The sequence below is a fragment of the Meleagris gallopavo genome, chromosome 7 (assembly GCF_000146605.3).
Source record: "Meleagris gallopavo isolate NT-WF06-2002-E0010 breed Aviagen turkey brand Nicholas breeding stock chromosome 7, Turkey_5.1, whole genome shotgun sequence".
Taxonomy (NCBI): domain Eukaryota; kingdom Metazoa; phylum Chordata; class Aves; order Galliformes; family Phasianidae; genus Meleagris; species Meleagris gallopavo.
The window spans coordinates 7,297,053-7,308,797 of NC_015017.2; the positions used below are offsets into that span (position 1 = coordinate 7,297,053).

General features: G+C 45.8%; 1 protein-coding gene across 3 annotated transcripts in view; it reads left to right on the plus strand.

The window, feature by feature from the left end:
• Window positions 1-10: 10 nt before the first annotated feature.
• NAB1 (NGFI-A binding protein 1) overlaps window positions 11-11,745 on the plus strand; it is a 23,720-nt gene continuing 11,985 nt past the window's right edge. The window contains exons 1-4 of one of the 3 annotated variants that reach the window (XM_010713374.3): window positions 11-785; window positions 3,876-4,709; window positions 10,122-10,255; window positions 11,291-11,342. In XM_010713374.3, the coding sequence (XP_010711676.1) occupies window positions 3,891-4,709; window positions 10,122-10,255; window positions 11,291-11,342 (1,005 nt within the window). In that variant the 5' untranslated portion in view covers window positions 11-785; window positions 3,876-3,890. The remainder of the gene's footprint in view (window positions 786-3,875; window positions 4,710-10,121; window positions 10,256-11,290; window positions 11,343-11,745) is intronic. The other 2 variants (XM_003207428.4, XM_010713376.3) reach the window with 2 other exon arrangements.

The window sequence follows — 11,745 nt, forward strand, 5'->3', positions numbered from 1 at the left end:
GGGCCGTGCGGTGCCGAGCGGTGCCGTGCCCTCACGCGATTGCCGCGTGTTTCGGTTTGTTAGGAGTTGCAGCTCAGTGCCCGAGCGGGGAGCCCGCCAGCGAGGCTGTATTTTGGCACATCTCAGAGCCAGACGAGACTTGTTTAATTTGCAAAGTCTCGCTGTTGCTGGAGCTCCGTGTAATTTTCCTCTCCTGCTAAAAGTCCTCTGGAAACGCTGCAAAAGGCGATGAATATGCAAAGCGCGGCGCTCAGCTCCGAACCCGGTGCGTCCTCAGAGACTTCAGAACGCCCCAAGTGATGGAGATGCATTATGAAACGGTGACTTTTGCCTCGAATACGGGATTGCGTGTTTCTCCTTCTCCCTATTGAATCGGTGACGCTCGGGTCCCATCGGCGTGCGGCGGTACCTGCGAAGAGGCGGTTGGGTCGGGCTGTGGATGGGGCCGGGTCTGGCGGCGCGCTGTGCCGTGTTTGCTGCGCTGCCCTCCGCTCCCACGGCCGCGCTGCGGTCAGCGGTAGGGTGGAGGCGGTGGGGGCGAGGGAGGAGGCGTGAGCGCTGCCTGGGCGAGGGCAGCGCGGGTCTGAGCCGTGATTTCCTGGTTCCTGTACGGCTGGCACGGCGCGCAGCTCGACCTGTGCTCCAAACTGCTTTTTCTGCCACGGGGAGTTTCCTGGCTTCATTGTTCTGTGCGTGGAAAATGTAAAAGATGAACGCGTATCCTCGCACTCGCTTCGTGTTGCAGCCCTTTGCTGTGAGGGCTGGCAGCTGGATGTGCTCAGCAGGTTTGTATGTTCGCTGTACAGCAGCACGGCATTTGGGTTGGCATCAGGGGAGCCTCTGATGTTGCTTCTCCCAAAGCAGCTCGTTCGGGGTGGCCATGGAAGAGGAGGAATAGGAATGCCCGTGGTGCCCCGGGGCCTCCTGAGGTGCTCTCCCTGCTGAGGAGCATACGCAATTTGTGGTGTCTGCTTCTCACTGTCTGCCCATTGCATAACCCTTCCTCGTGCCTACCCTTTGTCCTAAAAGTGCTGTCCCTGCTGCTCTCAGAAATGGTAGCAAGGGTGAGAAGCTTTCATTTTTGCCTCAGAGAAGCTGTTTAAACATCTCATGAGACATGGGTAGCACTGGTACCCCGATGAGTGGGTGCCCTGTGGCTGGTGTTGCCCAATAGACAAGCAGAGAGAGCAGCACTGTGTCTATTGGGTTAGGGGCTCCTGATTCTTGGAATGCCACGCTGCTGTCTCAGCAAACCCTTGTTGTTGCTTCTTTTCCCGTTTGTCCCGTCTCACATTTCCAAGTTGACCGGCTCACTGCCTCCCTGGCTGCACAGAGCTGAGCTGGGGAGTGGGCCGGGAGGGGCTGGGCAGGCAGCACAGCTGGCAGGGAGCGGGGCTGTCCTGGTGGGAAAGCTCTCAAGTGCTCGAGATGTTGTCGGGGTGAGCGTGGTCCAACTGGAGGAGCTCAGCTTGATGAGAGGAGGAGGAAGGTCGAAAGAGGGAGTGTTTGAAAATGTCTGCTCTGCGGAAATTAGGAGCGATCTTACATGGAAAATTTGCGTGGCCCTCTGAGGAGTTACTGTACTAAATTTGGAAAGCAGAATTGGTTTTCAAAGTATGAAACAAGGGGATTTCAGTCTTGCTTTAAATGCAAACCTTGGCGCAGTCTGAACTGTGGACTCACTGCTGACGCCTCCATAGTACATATTAATCCAGTATTATCTGTCATGAGGAGATTTGTTGATTAGAGCCTCTAGGTAAAGGCTGCTCATGGGCTATGGTTGCTTCTTCCAGCCCGTGGGCTGGAAAAATTAGCTCCATGCCTTGCCTGGAGCGCTTGGGCTGCGTGTAATTTCACTGCCACCTTCGTCTCAGAATTCAATTTGGTTCTCCACACAAAGCCCGTTTATGTAGATGTATGTAGATTCGGTGCAGAGATGGATGTCTCTCAGAGAGAATGGGTATTCTTGTAGCAGTTATATAAACAAATTGATTTGTGGTATTGATAAGAAAAGGACCACATCATTTGAAGCAGGAGGGTAGGAGCAGTTTGCTGAAGTGCTGCTGATCCGTAGGCCGTTAGTGTTGTCTTGTCCAAGTCTGCATGGAATTGGAGTGTTTTTCCAACAACTTCTGAGAAGTAATGGCAGTCTTTAGAGTACAGAATTATGTGCTGTTTAAAGAATTTCCTTAAGCAGTGTGCTTCGTTTCCTTATTGCTGCTCCCATCTAGGAGTGTAGACTGTACTTAACTGTTGTTCTGCAATTAATGATTTTCTACAGTTCAGCTCTTTGTCTAAAAACACGCAGCTCTTTGGCATTCCAGTTGCACCTCGAGTTTCCAAGCACACAGCCTGGTAGATGTAGGTCCCAGCAGCAGGCCCTTGGGGTGACTACTCGCATGCAACAGCTATGGCTGTCAGTTCTGCTTTGCAGAACTTTAAAGGACGAGATGTGCAGCTCTTTTATTTTTCAGGCCTTTATTTAGTTCATATTGTATCCGATCACTGCCATACACGTCTTTGTGAAGTTTGTTGGCCTACTGATTTTGATTTTTTGCTAGTAGATACGTAAAAATATATTCATTCTTCTGCCAGTCCTGTGCTGAGGGTATATTTTTGTTTCGTGTCATTAAACTGGTTTTCCCCCATTGTGTTCTCTAAGTGCAGATTTTGGGGTGTTACTGCGTTTGCTATCGAAGCACGATGTGAATTATTTCACATTAAAATAAGTGTATAATGTGAAAAAGCAGTAATGCTAGCAGACGAGTTCTGTGTTTTAGTTCTGTTACCTTCAGAACCAACTGCAAATTGCATGCTTTAGGTCTTATTGATTGGTCGTTTAGCTTAATACACTAATACTGGAAATTATCTGCTTGTAGTTGTGAAAGCCGCCGTGTAAGTGTGAGATCTTAGCGTTCTCTGAAGGGTTTCGTATTTGTGGGATTATTGTGGATAATGCGGGTTTTACAGAAACACCTTTCTCCCAAGTTGAAACCTGTACAAATGGCTTTCCTGCAGCAACAAGGACAGGCGACTGGTGTTATTTGTCTCTTGGGAGCCTTTGGAGTGCAATTGCTGTATAGCCAAGTGCTATTTCATCTCGTAGCTATCGATGACCCACTGCTGTTAGCAGATGGAACGGGCAGGTGAATTCCAAGTTTTTAAACTGTATGTGTTGGAATCCATCGGAGTTCTTGTTTCGTCTGTGGCTGTTGCTACTGTGATTAAGATGAGCAGAGGTATTAGATCCTATGTAGATCAAGTGGTAAAGATGGTAGAAATGCTTGGTTCTGAAGCAGTCCCTCGCAAATCCAGCTTCGTTCATTCTCTGGGGTTGCGTGAAGCATTGCTTTCTTTTTCTGTTTTCCTCTTACAGTCCTCCAGATTGTCATGGAGGAAGACGATTTGAGAATTAAGGAGAATCAAAACTGATGTTTTTCTTTTCTTCAGAGGATCAAGTACTCAGTAATTCTTTTGTGATCGTTTTGATCTGAAGATAATTAAAAAAAAAAAGTGGTGTAGAAGCAGTGAGCAATATTGAATGACATTCTTGGGAACAAACATGAAGAGGGAATGCTGAAAACAAGCTGGTTTTGTGTTTGAATCATCATCTTTGTAGGTGCATCGCAACTATCTACTGATTTGTTTTTTCACAAATGTTTCAGCTGAGTCTCTTGTTTGATAAGATACTAACTGGTCAACAAAAAAGAGAATTATCACCAATTTTATCATTTCCATATGTGTTCTTGTAATGGGAGCGGAAAAAAAAGAACCCATCCTTTCAGTTGACAATCGTAAGGAAAGATGCGGGGGGGGAGTGCATCTGAGTGTCAGCGTTCTGATGTTCATCTTCTCTCTGCTTTCGCTGTCTGCAGGTTCTGTCATCCGTGATGGCGTCAGCGCTACCCAGAACCCTTGGGGAACTGCAGCTGTATCGAATACTACAAAAAGCAAATCTCTTGTTCTACTTCGATGCCTTCATTCAGCAGGGTGGTGATGACGTCCAGCAGCTCTGTGAAGCAGGTGAAGAGGAGTTTTTGGAGATAATGGCTCTGGTAGGCATGGCGAGCAAGCCGCTTCACGTGCGACGGTTGCAGAAGGCCCTGAGGGACTGGGTGACAAACCCTGGTCTTTTTAACCAGCCTCTCACTTCCTTACCGGTCAGCAGCATTCCGATCTATAAACTGCCAGAAGGGTCTCCTGCTTGGCTGGGGATATCCTGCAGTAGTTACGAACGGAACAGCGCTACCAGAGAGCCTCACTTGAAGATTCCAAAATGCGCTGCCACAACGTGCGTGCAGAGCGTGGGTGCGAGCAAATCTGACGTGGTGGGGAGCTTATCACTACAGAGCAGCAGCGAGCCGAGGCTCTGGCAAGGACACCACACGACAGAGAGCGAGCATAGCCTTTCCCCGGCTGACCTCGGCTCTCCCGCTTCACCAAAGGAGAACAGTGAGACGCTGGATGCCGCTGCTGCTCTGTCAGTTGCTGAATGCGTAGAACGTATGGTTCCCTCCTTGCCCAAAAGTGACTTGAATGAAGTCAAGGAGTTACTGAAAACAAATAAGAAACTGGCAAAGATGATTGGTCACATCTTTGAGATGAGCGATGAGGACCCTCACAAAGAGGAGGAAATCAGGAAGTACAGTGCAATATATGGCAGATTTGACTCAAAAAGAAAGGATGGCAAGCATCTTACTCTCCACGAGGTAAAGTCCCTTGAGCAACAGTGGGCTTCCTCCCCTATTTCTGCACTTTTTGTGAGGGGCTGTTTATAGAGTACACTTTCTATGGGCACTCTTGACTGGATAATGAGAGTTGCGTGTCTTGCAAGAGACATCTCCAGCTCTGCCCAGGAATAGAAGTCTTGGGTGAAAAAGAAATACCCTTTCCTGGGTGTGTGTGTGAGTGTGTGTGTGTGCACCGCTGACTTCAGCTTTATGTCACCAGAATGCTCAGTCACTGCTACAGCCCTCCAGACAGAGGGTTTAAGCACGAAATAGCACACTGGTGTTGCACTGAGCATGTTCCTCGGGACTCTAGGCACTCAGCACCCTTTTAAACCTGTCTTGTCTTCATATTCTCTTGGGCCTTTGAGCATAAGCTGGTTGTTTAGAAGACTAATAACTAAGACAACTTGTGTCTGGTAACAGAATGACCCGGCTTGGTTGCTTCACGCTGCTCTAGACCCTTCTCTGTAGCTCACATGAAGTAAAAAAGGGTTCTGCAGATGAGGTTCCTAAACCTGGGGGGGTGTTTCTGTGGTGTTTGGGCAAGGATGAAGCTTAATGATACCACCTATGGCACGTTCTTCAGGGAGCACAGTGATTTTGGGCCAGCCAAGCAAAGTGCAGACAGTGAAAGTTGTGAGGAGAAACATTACTGTCTCCAGCAATGATGGGTGACTGTGCTCTGAAGATTTTGCCATCAATACCTGCTTAGTATCTGTTCCTTCCTGTCCTCAACAGTCTGTGCAGGCCTCCTTCGCTTCGATTCTGGCTTTCTTGAGGCTCGTGCTGCCTATGTTGTAACACGATAGGTGTGTCTGTGTTGGGAATAGTTCCCTGATGCCAAAGTACAGTACAAGAGAACAAACATTAAGTCAAAGCAGTGCCAGAACAACTGTTGATATGAATGCTGCATCAGCATTTTTACAGTTAACAGAGATTGCAAAATTTCAGTTGGATTTAAAATTTGGCATGTAAGACTGAGCTCCCAAAAGGGAAGGCAGTGTTTATGTTTCAGGAGTGCCAAAAAAGTTGTACTGGCTTTAGCCTTTTTTCACTTCAAAAGGAAGTTTGGTAGGTGTGTTACCCATTGTTCTACCCATAAAACAAGATTCTCTTAGTGTTTTTGAGGACGTGGACAGAAAACAAACTTTTTCTTTACATTCCTGCTTATGTATTTTCACTTGAAGGACAGTGCACGTTACTAGCAGTGACTTTACAAGCACTTGAACAGCAGAGCAGGGAGACACTTCATGGGAACTTGTCACTAGTCAGTCACGTTTGCACTACAGGTTTCAGTTGCACACCTTTCACTTGCTTGCTTTGTGACTGTGTCTATGCATATGATGTATAGAGTTCCAATATGCAAGAACAAATGTAAACGTAGCCTTTCTCCCTGTCCTTGCAGAAGTCTCTCCTGTAACAGAACATGTGGCTTATGAAGCGAAGGCAGGATTTGGGAGGCTTAATTGTGAGGTGCCCCATGTGTGTTGGTGCAGTCAGGACTGGGAGAAAGGGCTTCTCCTCACTTGAGGATGGGTGCAGTCAAGGCCTGCGGCACAGCACGTGCGGCCATGCGCTTCTTCCATCTCTTTCTGGAGTAGGAGCTGAAGAATTTAGTCTGAAAGAAATCTGAGCAGACGTCTCCTCAGACAGCAAGGTGTGCACTGAGGGTGGAGGGGCAGTGTGTGTGTTAGGTGTGCTGGGCTCAGGAGTGGCTCTCTGAAGTTGGCGGTGTGAACAGTGGGTGCTCGTTTGGAGGAGCAGAGTGCCAAAGAACTGGAAGAAAGGAGGACTGCTCTGCCCTGTGACTGTGTCTTAGTGCAGCTGTACAGATCATTGTAAAACCATGTTTAAAGCTGGAATGAGAGCATGGTTTGGCTTTAGGAAATATTTCTATCGCTATTGTGACTAAGGGCATGGGATCAAAGGAGTATGTGGTTGACTTATGCCTCACTTACGCATGTGAGGCCTCACTGAACTTGATGGGAGCTGCACACATGCAAACAAGAGGAATTTGCTCATAACTGGTTTACTGTTTGCTTAAAGAGGCTGGATATCACCAAGTTTTGTCTCGAACAGTTTTCTCTCATTTCTGCATTAAAGCACAAAAGGCACAGATATTCCGTGACCGCTGAGACTGTTTGTTGTTTGCCGTTTGGTAAACCAGAGTTTGCCTTTTTATGAATTCAATTTCAGTGGATTTTTATTTTCAATGGCTTAAGCATGTAGCTGCTCTGAAGGAAGGACCTTAAACGAGCAGGGAGGTAAGCTTCTGCTCGTCCGGAGATGATGTTTCTGCACGTGTTAATACATTCCAAGACTGTCCTTCTGCCTTGCAGTTCAAAGTTTCTCCTTGCAGCTGGCAGTGAGCAGCTGAATAAACTTCTCTGTGAATTTAAAAAGCTTGAGTAGTGGATTGCTTCTTATGATAAAGATCAGGGCACTTCTGACTCCTCAAGCAGTGTGGAGTTGCATGCAGATTTGCCTTAAACTTGGTGGTAAGATACTGAGAGCATTCTGTTACTGTGTGAACTCTGTGGTATCCCGAGGGGCTTGAGCAGGCATCAGAGACCAATGAGAACTGCAACTGCTGAGCTATTCTGGAGGTATGTGCTGTTGGTAGCATTATCGGCCTGAGGCACTTATCTAATCTAATGCAAAGTCTTTGAAACAAAGAGGCTCCAAAACTAGTAAACACGCTCTCCTTAATCCTTCCCATTGTCTCCATGTTGCACAGCCTTTCAGGCAGGAGAGTGAGTCGTGTCTAAAGTTGGAGTGGAGGAAGGATGCGTGTGAGGCTTGGCCTTGCACTCAGTGACTCTGGTGTGTTTGAGTCACATCTGTAATTTGCTTGTCGGTATTTCAGTACTTGTCTGGGTACCTATAAAACTGAAAAAATCCTGTTTAATAGTGTGAGAAACAGGACTAAGAAATACAAGCAATAAATTCTGTCTAACTCAGTGTCTTCCTTTTTCTTTTGTTGACTCATCAGAACAGTAAGGCTTAGTATTTAATTATGTGATTCTAAGTGGGTAGAGGGAGGGTGGAGGGGGAGGGGGGGGCAAGACTATAAACCCCATCAGATGGGAATGTACCCATCCTTCTCTGTAGAGCCTGTACGGTCACGTACTGCTCTGTCATCAAGGCTTCCAGCATACAGAATCGTGCTATTCAGGCATACAGTACTTTCTCACAGCAGGATTGTGCCTCCTGAAAAGGCAGGAAGCCATGATGCAATTCAGTAGTCTGGGTCTGACCTCTGAGGAGAAACCAGGAAAAATCAACAAACAAACATTTCTCTTTTCTTATATATTAGGATAAACAGCATTTGTCTAGAAGTACCCAAAGTGTTCAGCCGTTTTAGTTCTTTGCAACCTTTATTGAGGGATAAAAAATACTTGGAATTATGTTGTAAACATTAGTCATATTATTCATCCTGTGCAAAGTAATAGCTATCACTCTGACAGAAATTAGCACCTGCTTTGGATGGTAATTCTTGCCATAGGTGCTGTATTAACCTTTTATTTTTGTATTATTTTTCCTGGGTTCTTTCTGAAAAAGGTAGCCATTATAGCAACGGTTCCTCTCAAATGGGTAACAGTTGGTTATTTTAGCATGTTGTTCTGTAGGAGCGTAGTAACCTAGAGGTGTTGCACAGAGTGAACTTCAGCTTCCTTGTGCATCTATCTCTGTGGGGCATTTTTTGTCTGCACGGAGACTGAAAGCTCAGGTCACGTATCCAGCTGTTGAAGATGTGTTTGTGCTCTGCTTAGCATTCAGGTATCACAGGAAACATCTTAATCAGATCAGAGGCTTTTGTGCTGAAGAAGAGGAAAAAACGCTTGTGAAATATCAAGAAGAGCAGTTGTGTTTCTTGTGAGGTTTCACTGGGTGCTGGCTGCACAGAGAGTCTCAGCTCTGCTGATGCATGTTTTTGCCATCCTCCCTGGAGAACTGTTGTGGCACTAGACAAAATTTCTCTTTTGGCTGACATCAGGAGCTCTGCCTGAGGATGGTGTGCTCCTTGTGTCGTGTGCCAGCTTCCGTCCTTCAGGGACGAAGGTGCAGTGGTTCAGGTGAGCTGCTAAGCTCCCAGTTAATGCAGGAGCAGTGTGATAGATAGCGAGGTAAAAGAGCACGTCCTGGCATTAAGACCCCTAGCATTAGAGGCCCCTTGTGTGTTTGTGCCCACCTTCAAGCATTTCAGCCTGCACACCGAGCTGCTGCCGCTCTGCACTGCCTCCTCAGCCAGGCAGGGACCAGGGATGCCACAATTTGGCCTGTGAAGAATATCTCAGTGTGCTTGAAATAACCTAGCTGACTTGGAATGTTCATGACTCTGAGACTAACACAGAATGTACTGCGGATGGCAGCAGCCAGTCTGAGGCTGTGCTCACTTGTGAGAAGCCAAGCCTGTGCAGAGCAGCTTCCTTTTGAAAAATAAAGCTATGTGCACCCTTTGCGAAAAGGACCCGCAGTATTGTTATGCTGTCCTCTTGCTGTTACGCCTCGTGACCATTGCTGGCTGTTCTTTAGTTAAGGAAGAAGTGAAAATGTCTCGTCAGCCTGTTTGCTGTGGAAGGAGCGGAGGAATCTTTTTTCCTGCATCCCAGTGTGGGTTTTTCTCATGACATCAATAATTAAGTTGTGTATCCTTAGTGTTGATAGCGTGCTTTTTAGACGGCGATGTTTTGCAGTTGCTGGCAGTATCACCACTTTCTATAGGTGTCTCAAGTACGTTATGAAACCATTTTGAGCCTTAAGGCTTTTTTTTTTTTCTTTATCAAACTATTGCCAGCAGCAGAGCCACTAGAAATGTGTCCCAGCAGGCTTGGGAAAACATCCTTGAAACTAGTTAGATTTGATTCATGTCTGAAGATAGTCTTCACAAACACCAGGGTGAGAAGCATCGCTAAAAAAAAGTTTAATCCTTTCTTAAACCATCACCTTCTACGGAATGCATGCTGTATTCACCAGGGAAAGCCATCTGTACCCACACTGTCAGATTTTTTTTTCAAGTCCGGGGCATATTGCGGTTATAAAAATAGTACTCCCTATAAACCAGGCTTTGGGAGCCAACCAGTGTGAATGCTCAGAGCTCCTGTCTTGTACAGAGATTTAATTAACGCTGGGTTGAGGCACAGGCAGAGCACATCGAGGGTATTTCAATAATGCTTAACTTTAAAGAACGTTCAGGGCGCTTTGTATCTTTTCTCAGAAGCTGATGTGTGTTAAGGATATAAATAAATGGAAGAAACCGTCCAGGGTTTAGTTTACCACTAGAAGTAATCTTGCTTGCTGTTGAAATCTTTCAGTATTTCAAAAGGGGGTGCAAAGACAGTGGGTGAAAGTATTTGGAATCACAGATCTGTTTTTGTCTTTAATTTCCAGCTAACAGTTAACGAAGCAGCTGCTCAGCTGTGTGTGAAAGATAACGCGCTGCTGACCAGGAGAGATGAACTCTTCGCGCTAGCTCGGCAAATCTCCCGAGAAGTTACGTACAAGTATACCTACAGGACCACCAAGTAAGGCTTTAATTAACTCTAAAACCTTCGCCTAATCAGTTTCACAGCATTTCTTCTGAAGCACACGAGACTCTTTCTTCCTGCTCTCTAGCTAGCGAAGTGCTCTTCCAAGTAAGGTAGGAAAGTGCTATGTAAGTCTTGAAGCTTTTGAACTGCTCAGATTGAGCTGTCTTGAATCACCTTTTTATTTGTTCTCTGGTGTACAGATAGGGCAGTGATAGTGCAGGTGCAAAGGCATCTGAGAGTGTAGCGTTTCAGGCATAGGAGGCATTTGAGTATTTCAGGGTTAATGTAAAATAGGCAGAGTAGCCAAAAGCTCCCTAATGTGGCACATTTTTTGGGTTTGCTGGTGGTGGTGGCGGTTGTTGTTCTTACGTTGCAGACTGAGTTTGCTTTTTTCCAGGGAATGAGAAAGATAAGATCGTAGGGAGTGTCTTGTGAACTTGGTTGAAAAAACAGAAGCAGAGTCCTAATTCACTTGTTAATGTTCTGTTAGGTGAACTGCTATGGAATAATGGCAAAGGCTTAATAGCTTCTGATTACAGTTAAAAATGAACTTTCCTTCGTGTTTATTACATCCAGATACTTTCTGTGCACTGCTTTCACATTTTTACTCTGACCTTTATTGCAATACCCTTTCCATCTACATTTTCATAACAGTTCTGGGGGCTTTTTGTATTTTTTTTTCTTTTTGCTCTCCTTCCTTCCATGCTGATTATATGTAAACACAAATCCATTCTGGGTAGTCAAAGTAAAAGGCGTTTCTGTGATTCTCTGTGCTCAGGCAGATTTCCTTTCTGTTCAGAATGAGAGTGCATGAGTCTTCTGACACTTCTGAAAACAACACAAGGCACTTGTATACTTCTCCTCTGTGCTCAAGTGGCTTTTAATGCCGAGTTCAAGTGAACTGGATGCTTTTCTGTGCATCTGACTTCTCCTTGCCTTACTTTTTTTTTCCTTGACTATTTCTCATTATTATCTCTGGTGCTCAGGGCTAATCTTCTGTTTACTAATAACAAATGTCTTCTCTTCTAGATCTAAATGTGGAGAAAGGGATGAACTGTCACCAAAGAGAATCAAGATAGAGGTACAGTATTGTGGCTCCTCTATTTCAAACCACGCGTGCTAAAATGTATGTGTATTTTGAAGGGATCCGTTGAAGGAGCTTGGTCAGAAAAATATTTGGCACACACTTGATGGGTCTAAGAGAGAGGGTGAGAACCACTGCTGGAATCTCTGGAAATGTGCATGCTTGTTGGAGAAATCTGAAGGAGCAGGGGTAAAGAGCAGGATTTGCTTTATGGTAAAGGTGCTCTCAGTGCTTTACTCTCAAGATGTGCAGAAGGAGGAGGAATGGAACTAAATGACATCCTGTGGTGGAACAAACTCAAGTGCTGTAGGAAATGTCTTCCCATAAAGCTTCTTGTTTTGATGTTGGTGTTAGGTGGGATGGGTTTTGTAGTGGTTTTGGTTTTTTTCTCTTCTTGAGT